General features: G+C 42.9%; 1 protein-coding gene across 1 annotated transcript; it reads left to right on the forward strand.

Annotated features, from left to right (window-relative positions):
- Positions 1-12,660: 12,660 nt before the first annotated feature.
- LOC146179741 (uncharacterized) lies at positions 12,661-18,751 on the forward strand. The gene is made up of 10 exons (XM_084580267.1): positions 12,661-12,685; positions 13,411-13,735; positions 14,170-14,539; positions 14,930-15,103; positions 15,182-15,284; positions 15,549-15,632; positions 15,693-15,929; positions 16,432-16,603; positions 16,661-16,809; positions 18,361-18,751. Exons 1-10 carry the CDS (start codon positions 12,661-12,663, stop codon positions 18,537-18,539), a joined length of 1,818 nt encoding a protein of 605 aa, XP_084436393.1. The 3' UTR covers positions 18,540-18,751.
- The last annotated feature ends 1,395 nt before the right edge of the window (positions 18,752-20,146 follow it).

Here is a 20,146-nt window from a genome sequence, read left to right on the forward strand (position 1 = left end):
CACTTGTATCATCGCACTGCGTTTGCACAAGCAATCATCTGCCATCAAAGGGGTGCTGCCTGAATGTGAGGCAGACAACATCATCAACATTTTAGTGCTGCATAACCTGTCAACAACTGTGGGAGCCTTGCCATGAAACATGCTCTGTGTAAGGAAACATTGCCTCGGTAGGTATGACACATTGCCTTTGCTTTGCATTATATAAAGGCTTTAAATGCTCTGCTGGCTTTTTGCTATAGAATTGCATGCTATATGACTTTTTCTGGCTTTCTAGCTCAAGGCTTACTTGTTCAGAAGTCTTGCCCACAGTATGCAGAAAATAATATCCTTCATGTCCCTGGCAGTGCTTTAATAGCTGGTGCTATATTTCGTTGCTTTATTTTAACAGTATGTGACTATTTCAAATTGAGGCATGATTGAGTGAACCTGTGGCGTAATAGCACAATAACAGACATAGCTTGTTGAACTGACGAAGTAGTCATTTGCGTAACACGGAAGTGCAGGTGCTTTAAGTGATGAAATATTCACCATACTTGATCATGCTTGCATTACAAGAATTCGCTGGAAGCATGTATTGAGGTTGCAGAGAAGAAAGCCATTCAGTATTGCTCAGGTTATTTGCCTTCCACTCTCCCTTCCTTACTGCTGCCTGCACTGCATGTATTTGTTCATACAGACATGCAGTTACTGACTGCTTGTACATTTCTGGTTGCCAACACTGGCTTCAGCCATGTAGATGTAATATTACTTTGACCTAAACCAAGCTATTTACTTTGCTAAGAATGACAATTATAAATAATTCTCTCCCCATGCCATTAAGATTCGCCATTAGCTCCCAACTCGCTTTAATCGCAGCTGCAATGAATTTATTCTGTATCCCTAGACCAAGACATTTACAGTAAGGAGATCATCATGAAATACTCGTTCATATTTTGTAAAGTTTAGAGAACATTCTGCTTGTTTTTGCATATGCTTCTGAGTTCGGAAAACAGAGCAGACTTGCTTACAGTGCAGGAGGGGTGGGCTGCAAGACAAAAGGAAAATATTAGTGCAGCTGCTCATTCAGGGGTGCATTGCTTGTCCATTTATTGCTCTTATATATGTGCACCTTTGCCTACATGCTTACCAGGGCTTTCCCCATATGGGTGGCAGTGATCTTGCCGGGCACTGCCCTTTTCCAACTACCTGCCCACAACCAACTCACCTCCTGGGCTTCAAATTTGTCATACTCAAGGACGAGTTGCTGTGTTTGATGTTACCAGTGACGCCATTTAAGGTACGCAATGTGCATCATTGGTCCATTAGTTTCATTTCGGGATGTTGTCACCCCGTATATTCCCTACTCATATTTCTTTTTCTATATCCCCTTGCAACTGCCAAACAAAATAAGACGTATAAAACTGCAAAACTCCCACAGTCTCTGAATGCTATGCCAACAACAAAAATATTTTGCATGTCTTAATAAAAGTAGAAATGATTCCCCGATTTTTTTTGGCATGTCTAGTAAGACGGTTTAGTGAGCTGCCACATGACCAAGCAAATTGCAACTGTAAGTGCATTGAGGAGTCATGCGTTAGAGCAAGCATTGAATCTTGTGTTGCTTAGCTGCTTAACTCCAAATATCCTCCTTTGTTAGACAGATATTTTTTTAGAAAACTGGATGAGCCAGAAGAAAACTGTTACACGTGCTTTCCACCCCTGTATACATGAACTCGGCAGAATTGGGTCGAGTACGTCTGTCGAGTGAAAAATCAGTTGTGGGGTTCATGTATACACAGTCGGGTCGAGTAAAATAGGCGGCGGAGTGGGTCGCGTTAACTCGCTTGCAGGGGGTAGGTTAATTCGCTTAACCCGCTTATCTAAAGGCATGTAGACGCTGTCCAGTCAGGGAGTCTAGTTATGGGGAACTCTGAGATATGAAAAAGCCTCTGGAGCGGCGACGAGCGTCACTCAAAATGGATGCTATTTAGCGCTCATCAACGATAAAAAATAATCAAAGCTCTCGATAGTAAAAGGCAATGGGATCAAATACGAGTAAGAACGTGCACAGTAACTTCGAATCTCAATACTACGCTCTGCTACGATACTTACTCACTAGAAAGCGAGTTCATGTAGACATCAGCCGGGTCGAGTATTGATGACCTTGCTTACTCAACGCTGATTCAACCCGGTGCTGTCGAGTCCATGTACACGGGACTATTGTACTTGTAATTTTAAATGAACTCTCAGTTCGTGCATTGCACATTAAATTTGAGCTATATGGGTGCTTTTTTGCATATGTGCTGTTTTGTTCTGCAAGCAATACTATTTCTCCAGACACAATCTTATTTTTAATTTGAGTACAAAATATTGTCCATTTTTGAAAAAATAATTTGTAAGGCTGATAAGAAATTTGGATTTTGAAATATATTCACAAAATAGCAACATTTTATAGATATTGAAATATAAAATGTGCGGGAAACAACTTTTCAGCTCAAGAATGAACTGGTTTTTCAAGCAACTTGTGATAGGGTGAAAATGAAAAATCACTGTCATGCTAGATGTATCGTTTTTTTATGATCCCATAGTCACATCAAGCATTGTATTTTAAGGTGTGCTTAAGCAATGAAAATAATATTTGGCCTCAGATATTCAGGCAGATTACTATTCTATATACCAACAATTACTATGAATTGGTTTGAAGAAATCAGATGCCCGAGCACTACACCCGGTACCTGGACATAAAATCAGCCATGTATGCCTAACTGAAAATAATCTTGCACGTGGAAGGTTGCCGATGGTATGGCCATATGATTAGCTGTGACGAGGGAAAATGCATGCCTGGTAGGCTGCTAGCTGATAAGGAAGTACGATATTATTGTACTCAGATCTAGAATAACATTTTCCTGCCTATGCAAAGTAAATATCTAGTACTTGCTCAATTGCTCATTGCAGGCTGACTAATAATTTTAGCTGAACAAGCATGCACTGTATGATTAGGATAACTTCTTGTTGGGCTTGTTCTTGTTTATCTATTATAAATTGAAGGCGCCAAAACAATGCACGCACACAAGAAAGAACGGGACAGAGTTCCACTCACAACTGATTTATCGTGCAGAACAAAGTACATATATATCTCACTGCCGGCACATGCGCAAGGAACACATTCAGCTACATCACATTCAGCATCATGTAGTTTAAGATAAGCTATGTTCAAGAAATGTTTTCTCAGAAAGAGGCTGTGGTTTGAGTCATGGGCTTCTTGAACATATCTTAAACTACATGATGCTGAATGTGTTCCTTGCGCATATGCCGGCAGTGAGATATATATGTACTTTGTTCTGCACAATAAATCAGTTGTGAATGGCGCTCTGTCCCGTTCTTCTTTTCTTGTTGGTGTGCATGTTGTTCTGGTGCCATTAATTTATAATTAGCACTGTATGAAAACTATTCCTTGGTACATTGCAAGTAAGGCAATTGTTTATAGTAGAATGCAGCAAGCAATAAAGCCGTGAAAACTAAAAATCTGGATTTTGAAATGGTGCGGTTATTGTAAACCACACAGGTGGGTCTCATTCTTCCCTGATCTTGAGAATATTATATGCGTACACAGCCTTGAGAATATCTGCGATGTACATATCTCCCTCAGTTAGCTGATTGAAGATAGCTTGATTGATTCTATCAGGGCAATGATTTCTTTATTCTGGCCGCAGTAATGTATGCGTGCCTGTAACTGGTGTACTGCAGAAAAATATTCTTTAATGTGTTCTTTAATATCATCCAGTTGTGCATGCTTAGTAATCCATATTGTCTATTGCAGGAATTTTTAAGGATTTTTTAAAATCGAAAGTTCTGGAGCCTGAACCGTCATAGTTTCAGAAACTGTAATTCTATATGAACACTAAGCATCCCACTGAAGTTTTCGGTTTGCCGGAAGCAGGTTTTTCCTTCCAAATATCTTTCTTTTGTATCTGGAATGGATAGTATTTCGCATATATGTTTATCATCCCTACGTCATAAGATGCTGCATGCCCTTGCAGGCCCAGAAACCTGTCGTAAGGTGCTCTAAAAGAACAATGTGTGGCAATAGGCCTTCCATATATAAAGTAGAACCCCTTTATAGTAAATCCACTGGGGCCAGCGAAAATATTTACTATATCATGGTCTTCACTGTATCAGTGGTCTGTGATGACATGGTCCTGAAAGTGCTGTCTAGTAGTTAAATAGGCACACTGAACGCGTCTTGTTGCTTAATGAAAAAAAACATAAATACCATCCATCTCGCTTTTATCAGCTCTGTGTGATTTGTTCATTATAAAATTTCTCTACATCTTGTGGAAGTACCTCTGAAGCATGAAGACGTGATTACGAATGCAACCAAGTTCGATTTCATGTAAAAACTAAAGCCTTGCATGAACATGGTGTCCCTTTTTGCTCTTTCTCTCTTTTAATAAATGATAAATTCGCATGGCACTCAAGTGCTGCAAGACCGTACTCGCTGCACCTCCACTTTCTGCCACCACTGCCTCATGATTTGTATTGCACATTGCAGTGAATGTTGACCCATTTCTTTCCCTTCCCTATTTCTTGCTGCATTTTTACTCCTTTACTTTCTGAATGGGACACGCCGCCTCCTTGCTATGTTTGTAGACAGCTTTACTTTTTTCTTCTTCGCACTGCGCGCTTTCCCTCACGGCTCCAAGGATTCTGTAAAGTAGGCTTCTTTTGACTGTTGCTACGGCTAGTAGTAAAGCCACCTAAACGAACGCTCGGGGTTATTGTTTTAAAATGTCTTGGCCTCGCGACTCTAGGTATTGCGCGGGAGTCGTCGCCATGGCCAGAAGCACTTTAACTGATTTTTATTAAAAACATCTTTGCTATAAAGGGGAAAAATGTACAGTTGCCTATGGAAGATGAACTGGGACTTCAGTTTCACTTTACTATATCAGAGGGTTTACTATAGCGGGGTTCTGTATTTTGTACTCAATCGTATAGAGCACCCAGACTTCAAATATGTGTTTGGATAAGTGTTGAGAAGGTGAGTTTAGATCTTATGGTGATATATGCTTGTCTTCTGTGCAGATGTCATTTGTAAGACCCACGGGCCAATCTCCTCAAAAACCGTTCCTGCGGGTTGCCCAGCTGACTACCTGGGCCCTGCGCTTCTCCCGCCCCCAACCTGATCACTTGATCCATTGACCTTTCACTGCCAACTATCATGCTCAACACAGAGTCCACTGCCATTTTCCATCCATGGTGGACACTGCCCTGGAATGCACCCATGCTCAGCCTCCTATTCCTGCAGCACCTCTTGCACTACAAGGCTATAGTGCATCAATCCTGCTCAACATGTCCAGCCCCTTCCATCATGACCAATGAACACTGCACTCCATCACCTCTACCTGCAATACCTGGTCATGTGCTGCTCAGTGCCCTGTTTCCAATTACACCTATTAGCCTCTCCCATATGAACCCTGTACCCAATGCCTCCTGCACTGCATTTTGGCCCTCTGATGTCCTTGTGGCATGTACATGTATCTGAGCTCTCAATAAAATGTTTTCGGAAAATATTTTGCTTTCCTCATTTAATTGCATGGTTTTTATGGCTCCTTAGGGAGATGACATGCAAGGTGGTATTGGGAAATGACTGCATAAGAAAACCACAATTGTCAGAGTGACAGTTAAGCAAATGGCAGCAGTAAGGGCAAGTGTGAAATAACTGCATGGCTAAAGGTGGCTTAACAGTGGCAGTGCCAATGCCACGTGTGCCGTTGAATACTAGTGGCATACCAGTAAATACCAATATGTGATACTAGCGGCACAGCCGGTTTATTGCCAATGTAACGTGTGCCAATGATTACTAGTGGCATGCCAATACGTGACACTAGGGGCACGGCCAGCTGTTAGCCTATGTTGGCAGTGCCAGGACAGGTACAATGTTGGCATATAAGCCGGACCAATATATAAAAATGTAGTAATTTCTCGAAAAACCAGTGCTACGCCAATGTTGGTACCAATTTTTGTCGACGTTGGGCCGGGGTTGGTGCGATGGTGTGCTGCCTGGGTTGTTACTAATGGGCCAGAGTTAAATTCAAACACAATGTCACACAACTTTCCCGATTATCTGTTTTATTCTAACAGTTTCGGACGGTGGACCATCCTTCTTCAAGGTAGAATTGAGAATAGAGAATAACTGCGCACAATACGCCACTGTCAGGAGAAGGAGAAGGAATTCTCGCTCTCCGTCTTTGGAGAAGCAAACATTACTGAATAGATAGAAAGGGCGAAAAGCTCCCGTTAATTATTGGCTGGCAATGCAACAAAAACGGAGAGAGAAGAAAAAAAAAGGGGGGGGGGGAGAGATGCAAAAAGAGAAAGTGTAGAGCCGACGAATGTTACATATGCGCCGTGCTTCCACGAAGACGACACTAAAAGCAAGGCAAGTCTCCCTCGAAGGAAGCCAGAAATTGAGCAAAGGTTCAGAATAACACTAGAAAAAAATAGTGAAAAACAGCCAACGCGAGCATGCATACCAGGACGGCCCGCTCCCCAGCGGTGCAGGTGTTCAAAAAACCGTTGGGATAAGAGTTATGTGTTCTAGACGAAGTTGTTCCACCCCGCGACGCGCCAGCGATCGGAGCCAGGGCAGCGCGCCGCCGCGGCGACGAAAGAGCCGTCGGCCAGACGCGCTCTCCGAACCCTCAAACCCGATGCCGCAGCTGGGCATTCGCGTCAAGTCGTTCCCGCAAGGGTGTCCTAAGTGAAGGCGTTTGTTGCGGGATAGAAAGCCGAACTACACTCGATGGTCATATGCAGCCGCTAAACAACGTGAATGCGCGCTTTGTAATCTTAAAAAACTCTAGACCCGAAACCCGCGTACTTGCGCTAGGCTTCGTCGTGGAGTGGCCCCGCAGCGTGGTGCCAATTAACATTCGTGGCCAAGGTCAGTGCTGATTAAAATTGGGAACATATCAGGTGTAGCTTTTTCGCATATTGTTTCGCTTTTTCTAGCATGGATAAGCTTCAGACAAGCGCACCTGTTGAATTAATCGGGTGTCAAGGTCTCGCTCAGTCTCCGATCGGAACAAAACAGATCGGACGACCATCCGCTGATCAGGTCCGCCGGCGTCACGAGACTGAAGAAACGTCACACTAGTGTGATAGGCGACCGGTGGCCGTGCTGGCCTCGCCGCCGGTGTAATGCGTCTAATCATTGCGTCGATAAGTTAAGGAACGCAAGCGCGCAGCCCACAGGGTGTGACCGCGTCTTATGCTGAAAAAAAGGCATGCGTTATTATAATGATTGCGAGTAGAATCATAGGCCTGTAAATATTCACAAAAATATATAACGGCCATACGTATAATGACCCTGTCATATCGCCCCTTTGGTTCCATCACCGATGTTTCGTCGTTCTATATCTTGTCTAGGATTAAACAGAAAGATTCAGCCCTCTGCAGGGTGCCTTCCTTCCATTAGAATTTGTCATTTTCATCTACATGGTTATATGAAAGGAGCACAGAACCTTATAATACTTAGTTTTACCTCCAAACATTCATCTTCCAACGTGCTCTGTGCCCGAGCAAAAAGCGAAAGGCTTTTACAAGGAATATGCCAGGAATCAGAATTTGGCTTTTTCTTCAACGCGGATTACAGACGGGAGTGAAATGCCTGATTTATACTTCTATAACACCTTCCAGGCTGTTAGGGTGCTGACAAGACCGAATAGCGCAGCCTAGTCAGGAGCTAGAAAGGGACGAGACGCGTAACGCCGCCTGTCTAGTCTTCCCTTTTTAAAAAACTATTTGTCTGGTCTGCGCTGTTCAGCCTTCGGATATGCAGGTGTCATCCGACACCTCAACTGTTCTTGAACGAAAAGCGGAAGCCCAGTACAAGGAGTCTTTCAGGCCACAGAAGTTTTCATTTTCGATTAAAATAATATATTATACAACAGGTCAATGAATGATATTTACTTTGATTCACACCGATTCTCAGTCGTCTGACATCTGTTGTGTGCATTAGCTGTGCTTCCATGTGACACATTTGCTAACGCGCGTGGGGAGTTTTTCTTTTCCTCAGTTCTGCAAAGGTCTGCTAGTACGAGGTCCACCAAAAAATAAGGTATCGTTACAGAGCGCAGGTAGAGGGGATTCAGATATCACTCTGGATTACTTTTAAAATGTTAAGCGTATATGAAAATCAGTTTCTAGAAAAAGTGGTAGTCTGCGTCTGTGCAGAAAGTGGCATCCCTGCACAGCGGCATCCTTTCAGCCAGCAAAATTTATAGATTTATATGCATAGGTATGTAGAAGATAGCGTTTGCACAACAGCCACAATAAAAACTGGTTTATTGAAGCCGGTTCGCGTCCATTCCTTTTTCTTGTCAGCGGGCGACGCTGGCCGCGCCATCACCGTTCCTTGCCCTGAGGAGATGGAGTCGTCCAAGCGAACAGTGGTTCGTCGGGCATGGAGATGCCTCGTTAGGAGAAAATGAGAAAAGAAGCGTGAGTGCAATGGATGGTAGCACGGTGTTGTCGGCATGTGCAGGCTTTAGACGGTCGAGGGAGACATCATCATCACCATCATCAGCCTGACTATACCCACTGAAGGGCTAATGCCTCTTCCATATTTCTCCAATTAACCCGGTTCTGTGCTAGCTGCATCCACTTGACCCCTGCGAACTTCTTAACCTCATCCGCCCACATAACTTTCTGCCGCCCCCTGCTAAGCTTTCCTTAAAGGGACTAGGAAACGGCTAGAAAGGTCACTGATAAACGTTTTCAATGTGTAGAACAAATGCTTCCGAGCATTCATCCAAAGTAAAACTCCTCAAAAAAAATCCAGCGATTTATTATTAATTTTTAAAAACAGCGTGTTTTGAAATTCGCGGGCTGCGCCGTTTCCGTGTGGCGGCGAGATTTGGAACTATTCTGCCGTGATTTCCTACGTCACTAGTCGCAAAGTGACAGGCCACGACAGGCTGCCCATTGGCTGCAGCCGCAACGGCGACTACGTCACGGACACACTTCCGGTAGCCGCGAAAGTCGTCTGCTCGTGCGCGCGCCTCGCGAACCCATCAGGTACAATGCCTCAGGCATGCGCGAGCGAGGTCAATGCCTTCGCGCATATGGTTCCAATTTACCGCTGCCGCATCCTTTTTTCGGTGGCTCCGAGGCCATTTGCCATGTCTTGAGCGTCAGCTAAAGATGTCTACGCGTTGCTGTGTTGTCGGCTGTAACGCTAGTGACCGGCGAGGCGTTGAACTCTGGCATGTTTTGCCTAAAGACGAGCATCAGCGAGCTGCCTGGATAAAGCTCATCGGATTGCAAGCGTCGGACGCTAGACGAAGACTCCGAGTTTGTGGTCGGCACTTCGCAGCTGACGCCTATTACTACAACCCAGCGCTTATGCGACAGTCAGGCATGAATATCAGGAACCTGAAGCTTCGACCAAAGTCCATGCCGACGTTATTTCTTCCCAGCAGGAAGGTGAGTTTCCCGGCTAGTGATCGCGGGACCACTAATTGTTGAATGATAATTTTATTCACGCGCAGAAGTGGAAATATAGCTATAGGATGCATTTACGTTATACACATGTCAAACTGGGTATCGCTAGCCGCAGAGGGACGTGTGGTGGTCTGATTGTCACGTATGCGGCTGTCGAGATGCATGGGTTCGATACCCTTAAATTGCTTGTAAACACATCGAGGTGGACGCCAAAAAAGCTTTTTTTTCTTTTTTTTAATGATTCTGCCGCACGTGTGCATATGATATAGTTAATAGCGAGCCTTCTGCTCACGTATACTGAACTGTTGCAACTCTAAACGGGAGTCGCAAAATGCTTCTTTCAGTTGACCTGTTCGCTTTCTCTTTTTCAACGGCACCTTTGAATATTGCGTACGTCTGATTCGAGGAACGTACTTAGAAAATCGCGTCATCTGCAGCCTCGGTGTTGTTTTGATTCGCCGATGCCGCGCGCACACGGCGCGAATTTCTGCATTATTGATTCTAAACTTATCAGGCAAATACGTCATCCAAACCTAGCACTTAAATATACAGACAGTCGCTTATGCCGAATGTACGCCAAATTTAAGCAAAGCGCGTGTGCTATTCTGGACGATAACGGTCGATCGCCCCACGTCGGCCGTCATTGCTTTGTAAAGTGTGCATCTCCGGGCGTCGTAAACACTTACATGGACGCAGAGCTAGTGCGGAGGCCCGCCCGATGTGCCGAGCGCTCAGTGACCTACGAAATTTGCGGGTGGGCCTCAAGCAAACTACTGCATATTGTTCTATAGTGTATACATTTCTTTTTATTTTTACCTACCCTTTCCTTTCTCCCTATAGCTCACCTCTGTGATTTCCTCTTCGTCCTCGCTCTCCCTTTATTTCCGCCGCCCCAGTTCAGGTGCTTCAGATAGCAGATACCGGGGCTGGCAAACATCTTTTCGTTTATTTTGTATAAAAATGAAATAACCACGCACTACCGTCACCATAACAGAGAAGCATTTCGCGGCTTTGCAACAGTCATCAGATTAATTTTCGGCCGTGTACAGGCCGAAATTGGACTTTCAATTAAGCTTTTAAAAGAGCTCACATTCGATGCGAGAGAACATAGTGCGCTCAATTTTAAATACCAGCCCTTCTGTTTTCATGAAGCGTCTGATCCAAGAATCCCGCAAGTGAATCCAATGCAGCTCTTTCTAGCACTGCATGCATGGTTTAGTGCATATATAGTACGGCCTTGTTTATTCCCTATATGAGTAATGCATTGCAGTTACAGAATTCCGCCAGCATATGTATGTTAAAAGGCAACGTTCTCGCTAATAAAAACACAGCGTCACAATGCGCAGAAGATGAACTAGGTGCACCTGTGATCGAGTTTCCGTGATTTTTTTTTTTCACTCAGTATTAATATATGCCAAATTGTATGATTTTAGGTCTCATACGTTAGCAGCTGTTCATTACCATGAGCAGCCCTAGCTTCGAGATGTATTTGCATACGTCATACTTTGCTTAGGCTGATAGTAACGTCTCTCCACTGACGATTAAGATGCTCCAGAGAAATTAATTGTCATATGTTGGCTGCAAAATCAGGAGCTACACATGGACAATGTGTTTCAATTAAAAGTGCAATCCAGGCATCAGTCAGCTCAACTGCAATTGCTTCGTGCTTGCATACCTGCAACATGAAACGTCCAGTGTCTGTGTGATGTGCACAGCTGTTGTATATAGCTTCTACTGTTAATAAGGAATGCCATTACTTGTTGCTGCTAGTATGATCTGTATGCTGGGTGTTTTAAATGATCATATGCTTTCATATATCGGGCACCATCCAGCAGCACTCTGCAACAGCTCGATTAACTACTCTTGCTGAACCTCACACCAGCCTGGTGAGAACACCTTTTGCATGACATGTGAATTTGTCACCAACATGTTCTGTACATTCCACAACAGACTAGTATTTATGTTTTATGTGTGCTTGCTATAAACCTTGCTGCACAACTAAAGAATTTCACTATTTTGAATGCTGGTAGTGTGATGTGCATGTTGGGTGCTTTGAATGATCATATTTTTCATATTTCTTTTCAGCCGGGCAGCATCCAGCAGCTCCCTGCAACAAACCAGTTAACTTCTACTACTGCATCACACACTAGCCTGGTGAGAACTCCTTTTACATGACATATGAATTTGTCACCATGTTCTCGCATGTACAACAGACTAGCATTTATGTTTTGTGTGTGTTTGCTATAAATCTTGTAGCGTGACTAAAGAATGGCACAGTTTTGCATGCTGGTAGTGTGATGTGCATGTTGGGTGCTTTGAGTGATCCTATGCTTTCATATTTCTTTCCAGCTGGGCAGCATCCAGCAGCTCCCTGCAACAACCCAGTTAACTTTTACTACTGCATCACACACTAGCCTGGTGAGAACTCCTTTTACATGACATATGAATTTGTCACCATGTTCTGCGCATGTACAACAGACTAGCATTTATGTTTTGTGTGTGCACGCTAGCTGTAAATCTTGTAGCGTGACTAAAGAATGGCACAGTTTTGCATGCTGGTAGTGTGATGTGCATGTTGGGTGCTTTGAGTGATCCTATGCTTTCATAATTCTTTCCAGCCGGGCAGCATCCAGCAGCTCCCTGCAACAAACCAGTCAACTATTACTGCTGCACCTGACACTAGCCTGGTGAGAACTCTTTTTGCATGATGTGTGAACTTGTCACCAACATGTTCCTTTTTCCATAACCCAAATAACCATTTATGAGCTGGCATTTCATTTTACCACCATTTACTTTCAAGCATACAGTATTATAAGGAGATATACACTACTAAAGGCATATAGAATATGAACAGTTTTGGACTGCTTGAAGGTGATTGATGTTGCCTTCACTGTGTCCATGTTTACTAAACAACATTACAAATATTCTGTATATTGCATGTGCCTTCCTTTAGGAACCAGTGTGCAGGTGTGCATGCTCTGCTGCAAAATGCACAGTGGCAACCCAAACCACACAGGCGCTTCTCCATGCAAGCCAAAGCACTAAGGAGTGCCACTCTGTTGGTAAGTAAAAAAAAAAAACACCAGCAAAATTAGTAGTTGCTGTGATAAACTATTCTGTTACTTCAAAGGTATCTTGTGATGTTGTAACTGTTTACAAACTTTCATTTCAAAAACTATGCAAGTCTTCACAGTCTTTGCAGGTGGGCTTTGCAGCAAGCTGTAAATCATGTGACAGAGCTTGATGATTAGACAACTAAAATTATGTACACAACATAATTTTTATACCAACGGGCAATAATGTGGTATCTGAATCTCATGGACATCAAAGGTTAAATTCATTTTTAAAACTGCTTTATCAGCAGTGAGGTTAAAATATTTTACTTCGAAAATACACATTTGAAAGCCTGCAGAGTTGTCTTTCTGGCTTTGCACATTTGGAATATGCCATCTGTTGCATCTCTTATGTACCAAATGCAAACACAGATTGTGTGTTTGATGATGTAACATTCTAGGGTGATTTTGGCAACCTTATTGTGTGTAAGGACATTATTATATAATACTGTAATTTCAGGCAGCCAGCAATGAGTTTTCAAATGAACATTCTGACATTCAATATTTCAACCACAATTCTGATTAAAAAAAATTACAAACAGGGCTCACCTGTGATGTTGATGATCGTGAATTTCACAATATTGTTCTTCAATAAAAAGTGCAGTTCATTTGTTCAGTCAATTGTTTAATTATCAAAATCTTTCCTAATGTCAGCCTAGCTGTAAAGCCCACCTGCACAGACCACATAGGCATATCCATCATACTTTTTGTATACACACAAGCTAGTAAACAGTAAAAAAAGAAGAGGCGCCCTGTACAATGTATAAATACCTGCACTACTAGATGTACTAACAATTATTCTGCATTGTGGCAGCAACGCAGGTGTACCTGGGCCTGAAGGTGCGGGTTGCAGCCATGACTCAGACTCAGCCATGTGCTCTCCAGGAGGCCACCGAAGAGCACAACGAGGCACTCTTACTGTCGCCTACACACTTCAGGTCCCAAGGAGCTTCAACACCACTGCCCACCTCAACACCTCTACCTGACCTCGAATTGGCACCCGTGTCCCCGATTGCCTTGCCATCTATGTCTCCGGAGCCCGAGGCATCATTGAACGACAGCCAGGATTACGAAAATGAAGAACAGACAGAACCACTGGACACCACATACATGCCGTCATTCAATGACAGCTTCTGCAGGTATGCAAAAGTACTTTTGCCACTTTAGCTAAAAACATTTTACAAGATCGAGTGGTCTTTCAGGTCATATACTTATCCATATGAAAGTTGGACTTCAGTTCTATATTGTGTGCTAATAAATAGGCAATTAATAGATTTCGCCATGCTTTCAGCCCAAAATCCAATGCCTTTCAGACTTTCATCCTCCATATAGTTCTCATGAGATGCAAAGGATTGTCATTTTTTTTATTCTCTATGTATCTTCCCGATCAGAATCCTGAAATCAGTGAAGGCTTATCTGACACCTTGATACCATTTATTGTTGAACACACTGGCCTAAACTCAAATTTGCAAGAAAGTGGAAAATGCGCATTGTAATGTTGCATGTACGTAAGAAAGCCTAGAGGAGTGAAAACAATATGCACGAATTGTAAATTACTGCCTTTTATTTGCAGAGACCAAGAACTGGATGCCGAGGCACCTGTTTATGCCGAAAAGAAATTTATCGTATTTGAAAGCTGCCTCAGAGACCTTGTGAGTGCATGCCGCAAGTGCAGCCTCATGTGCCGCTGTGTGTTTAAAGTACGGGGCACCCTACTGACAGTGGAGGGTGCATGTTCGCAAGGTCACCGCTTCAAGTGGAGGAGCCAGCCATTCTTAGGTGGCAACCCAGCTGGCAACCTTCTCCTGGCTGCCAGCATCCTGTTTTCTGGGTGCCCAGTGGCAGCATCACTCCGTTGCCTGCAGTTCATAAATGTGCAGGCAATCTCACAGCGCACCTTCTACAACTACCAGCGGGGCTTCCTTTTGCCTGCTATTAATGAGGTTTGGCTCTTTGCTAATTATGTAGACTATACCGTTTGCTTGCTGCATGCTTTGAAAAGCCATTTTTACACATCCCATATTGTTAGTTATGCATTAGTCTGCAAAAGCTGGCAACTGTGAATGCTACAGTGTGGAATAGGGTACAGGGTAATTTCAACAGTGATACATACTTGTAAATCTCATTAATATATGCATGTTAAGGGGACCCATTTTGGATGGAAATTTTGTGGACATGACAGGACAAGAAAGGGGACACACAAGGTCCAGTGTGCACCCTTTCTTGTCCTGTCTTGTGTGCACAAAATTTCAATCCACTATGAATCAACTAGCCCAAAATTTAATGACCCCTTTTATTTGCCATAGAAAGACTGATCACAATTTTGCATACAGCTATTTGAGCAGCAGCAGGCCCTCCTGGTGGCTGACCTGAATGGTGTGAAGGTGGGCCTAGCAGGCGATGGGAGGTGCGATTCACCAGGCTACAGTGCCAAATACATGACATACAGTGTGCTCGCTACGCAGCTGGGACGTATTATTCACACTGCACAAGTACAGGTCGGTGAGGTGAGTTTCTGAAACCATATCTTTCAAGCATATTCACATGAGCCAATATAAAATGCTCATTTGTGTGTCTTTGTGCAGTCTCCTGCAGTCCCAAACAGTGTGTCTATGGAAAAGCAGGGACTCATTAAGTGCCTGGATGCACTTGAACAAAAGGGGATCATGATAAGTTCCCTAACCACAGGTACAGTTTGCTACTGTCAATCTTGGTTGTGCTGATATGAACCCATTCCAGCATCATAATATTCCCATTTGCTAGTGGTTTGGTTTTAGTGAATGGCATGAGCTAATTTTAGATGCAAATGTATACAAAGAATGGAAAGTAATAAACTCGTTTATCTTTTAACACCACCTTTTTAGTTAGTGGAAGATTCTTGGTTTTATGGGTAACATAGGAACTATTAGCCAGCATAAAGTGCATGTGGTGAGTTGCACATTACTTTTCCAGACCGGCACCCAGGCGTGAAGCGCTACTGCAGAGTCAGCAGGCCACAAATAAGACACCTGTTTGATGTTTGGCATGTTGCTAAAGGTGGGTAGTTAAGTGAAGAAAAGTGACATTTTTTATAAATGATATTTCCATAAATTTTAGGCCTGAAGAAAAAGCTGTGGGCTCTCAGCAAGAAGTACCCTGTTATTGCACACTGGGTGCAGGCAATCATAAATCATCTGTATTGGATTGCTGTTGCCAGTCAAGGTAATGGGGTCCTTGGGGTCAGCATGTGGATAAGTCTGCTGAACCACATCTGCAATATCCACGAGGGTCACGAAGGGTTGTACAAGAAGTCCTTACATGCACCCATGGGGGACAGGCACTGGATGAAGCCAAGTGAGTGATTCTCAGATACTAAGATTTCTTTTTATTTTGCAATTTTAGGATACAATCTAAAATCAAAAAATGATTTCCACTGATCACTGCATCACAAACAATAGAACTTTGTACAAATTCACTCTGAAAACTGAAGTATACAACACGCATGTAACCACAATACCCACACCAAAAGTATGCATATTTTATTATAACAATGAGCCACTATAGTCAACAATCTCCAGATCCCAAGGTGCTCCGACTCAAAATTACCTGGATATTGTAGGTAACTAATCCTGGCTGCTTGCTCTCATACCAATATAATGCAATGTGAACACCATAAAATACCACTATTATGAATTTGCTTGTTTAATGATAAAATCAGGCACTCTTGATTGGTACACTTCTAAATGTTAAGAAGTTCTTATATACACTGCATTCATGGTCTTAATGCATACCGTGAGCAGTGTTTTGTGCTGCAAAATTAATTTGTCAAGTTTCGCTTCCAATTACCTTTGTGCAGAATCGGATGCCTTCAAGAGCCTAAAAGCAGTTGTGGAAGCCCCTTTGCTACTACATGACCTTCACCAGCTCTCTCCAGAGGCTCAAACATTCTCACTGGAGTCCTTCAACAGCGTGCTGATACATTTTGCTCCCAAAGCAAATGCTTTTTCACCAGATATGATGCAAGCAAGGTACTTATAGCCTTAAGAGGTAGTATGCAAGCACATCATTCCCTTTAACTATTTCAGGACCCGGCTTGCTGTACTGCACTTCAATGAGAATGCTAGCCGAGAACAAGCTGAAACCAAGGAAGGAGAGAAACAGTGGAAGGTGAAGTCCTCGAAAGCAAGAAAGGGGCACTTCACTGTCTGCCCCGTGAAAGAGCAGCCCACTTATGGTAAGTAAACAACAGGTGACAGCAAAACAAAACTTAATTTTTACTAAGAACATGCAATGTAGGAAAGAGTTTCAGCCAGGACACAATTTTGGGACACTCAATAAATATATTGGTTGAAAGAAGCTGTTTTTGCTCCATAAATAGAGCCCTGGGCTTCTAGATTCAGACATTGTGGCTAGTGCAAAAGGAATATACACAAAGAAAAAGAGCCAACAGGACATTAACTAGACTTGCAACTAAAATTTACTACATAAAGAGGAAGTATTTATGCACACCTTTTTTTCTTCCTTCTCATTTTTCTTGTGCCGCTGCTCTGTCTTCAGTTGCAGTCACACCAAGAGGTGGTATTGAAGCCACCAAGAACACCATGTTAAAAAATCGAGAAAAGGGCCAAAATGCAAAACAAATGATGCCTAACAAGAGAAAGGTAAACACAAGATATTAGATTTCAAAGAAATAGAAAAAGGAAAGGCGTCAACCATGAGCAAGTCACTATGGCATTGAAGAAAGCTTCAAAAGGGCAAGGTAGAGTTTGCTAACTTACTAGACCACGGAGTATAAGTGTTAGGAGCATGAAAACCATGGAACACCAAACAGAACCGCCACTAAAACTTATAGCTAGAAGAGCATTTGTGATAAGAACGAGAGTAAAAAGGAGGGAGCGACAAAACCTATGTTTTACCCTTCTACAAGAGTAACAAATGTAAATAAAGATACAGGAAAACACTCACACAAGTACTCAGGAGCAGGCCAAAAGGCAGATGAGATGAACATGACTGCTTATGAAGAAAGTTTTTTCTGTCCTTAAGGTTAGCCTCTTATAGACTTCTGGCACGAGGCTCTTGGCTACGGACACAAACATTTATCCAGTAGATAATTTCTCAGCCGTGCCACCTAATGCCCAGAATTGTGAGTGCAACAGTGTTCAGAGCATCATAAATGCATTTCGGCATAATGCTTCTTTTGACTAACCTCAAATGGGTCGACTTTACGGTGAAATTTCCTTTCCAGAATGGGGCCGGTACATCCGGTACAGCTGTCACTCATAAGAAATATGCACGTTCGTAAAAGATCCTTATCATTGGCTTAAAGAGCCACAGCTGTGTTAGATTTTTTTTTTACTACAATGCTTCTGGTGGCTCCATTAGCACCTCTCAATGAGACTGCAAGTATAGGCGGTGGCAGCAGAATACAAGAAAAGAGGAGAATGAAGAGAAAAATCTGCATAAATACCTTCTTTCTCCAGAAAGTCTAGGGAGTGAACTGTAATCTCTTCTTGTTTTTTTTTTTTTTTTTTTTTTGCACTAGCCCCAATGTCTGATTCCAATAACCAACTAGCCCAATTAGAAACCTTGGCTGAGCTTCTAGGCAGGTAATAGAACCAGGCTTCAATGGATTACTCGCAGGTGAAAATGTTCACATAATTGCTTGTGATAAGGAACAAAAATGTTGGTCGTTAGCATTGAACTTCGAGCCCTTTTACATTAATAGGGGGCATGGAAATAAAATAGAAATGCATATCAATGCTGAAGTGCACTTATCTCCTTGCAGATTATGTCGATGCCTTGCTGCAGAGCTCTGTGGCACGGTGCAAGAATTACACCTATAAAGAGAGCTTTGACAGCTATGAAAGCCTACCATCCAACCATATGTCAAGCAGCTCTGAGAGACCGACAAAAGAAGACCTCATCAATGAGCACCAGAGTCGCTTCAAAGGCCCCCGAAGCTGAATGTAATTTCAGTTTTATAGCACCCCTGACATTTTCTGAATTGAGAACATCAGAGGAGGAAACTGCCGCCTTTAGTCCACCACAATGTGGTACCGAAAAAAAAACGTCCTTCAAATGCTCTTGATGCTCTGCCAAAAATGCTCTGCAAGACAATGCGTTGCTGCCGTTCCCGACCGCTCTTCCCGCCCATGCACTTGAAGCTATTCATTCATGCCGGCGGTGGCACTTCGCAAAGTGTTTAGGCCACATAATCTCGTGTTTCCTTTAGCAGTGGACCGTAGTGTACACCAGCATACCTGCCAACCCGACCTCTTTGAAGTTTGTTAACCCTGGCTGACTGGGGGGGGGGGGGGGCTTTCAAACATTTATTTTCTTTTTTAAATTCCGAAGTTATACATTTTTGTGACAAGAATGCCTGTGCTTTTACAACCGTAAGCACCAGGCTTGTCTAGTTATGCGCTGCTTGCTCATATCCCCGGCATATGTATTCAATGTGATGTAAACCTCGATGCCATCCTTGCTACCATGATCACAGATATGCGTGGTTCAGAACCGGAAATTCTAACCCTTCTTTGATCGCCAGAAGAACTGAAATTTTGGAGTGCACAGCTTTTAAAAACACTTGAAAGTGCTGTCCAGGCTTTGAGCAGCCATGAAGCTGCTATATGAGCAACACTTGCTGTTGGGCTAGTTGGTTCAAATCTTGCATTCACTGCATTGGAAAAAAGTTTCTTAAGGCAGACAGCCAGATTGGAACAAGCAGACTACCCTTCTAAGCTGTTGGCCTCTGTTGCTGAAGGTATGCTGAATAAGTCAAAAAGACCTTTAGCTGAAAGACAACAGATGCGCGGAAAGAATTTGGTTGTTCTGCCATACAAGCACCAAATTTCCCACAACCTGAAAAAAATTGAAAAAAAAAATTGGTGTAGAAGTAGTTTTCAGTGCCCCTGAGCGTTTAGCACGTCTCTGCAATCATGTAAATAAACCTAAAAAGGTAAGGAACATTTGCACCACTCGCCACCAGCAGCCCTTTGTCCAGTGTTCTAAGTCGGTTATTTATTCCATTCCTCTGTCTTGCGGCAAAAAGTACATTGGTCAGACGGGTCGTTGCTTAAACGAGAGATTGAAAGAACAAAAATACAGTGTAACCGTTCAAAAGTCGTGCCATCTGGGCATTCACTGTAGGGACTGTGAACATGCGGAATCAAGATGCTTACCAGACTTCGAAAAAACTTCAGTGATAGGGAGACATGTCGAGAAGCTAACACGTGAGATTATGGAAGCTGCCAGCATTCAAAGGATGATCAGTGCATAAGCATGCCTTCAATTCTACAGTCAGAAAAATAAGTAGCCTTTCTCTCAAGATAGTGTAGATTTGAACAGAGTTCGAAAACTTTCATCTCTTTTTGGTTGTGTTTTTAGTCGTTTGTCATTGGTGATCATTTTTGGCAGTGTTTTTTGTTGGGCTTTTATCCTGTTATCGTCATGCTCACAGTCCTGTCAATGTTTTCATTTCTAACATTCAAACCTGTTTACCTCTTTTCAATGCGGTTAGTGCCATGTTCACATTCTTGTTTGTAGAAACATTGTTGGGGTTTTTGCTTTTA

This window comes from Amblyomma maculatum, chromosome 9 (assembly GCF_055883805.1).
Source record: "Amblyomma maculatum isolate TAMU_Amacu chromosome 9, ASM5588380v1, whole genome shotgun sequence".
Classification (NCBI taxonomy): domain Eukaryota; kingdom Metazoa; phylum Arthropoda; class Arachnida; order Ixodida; family Ixodidae; genus Amblyomma; species Amblyomma maculatum.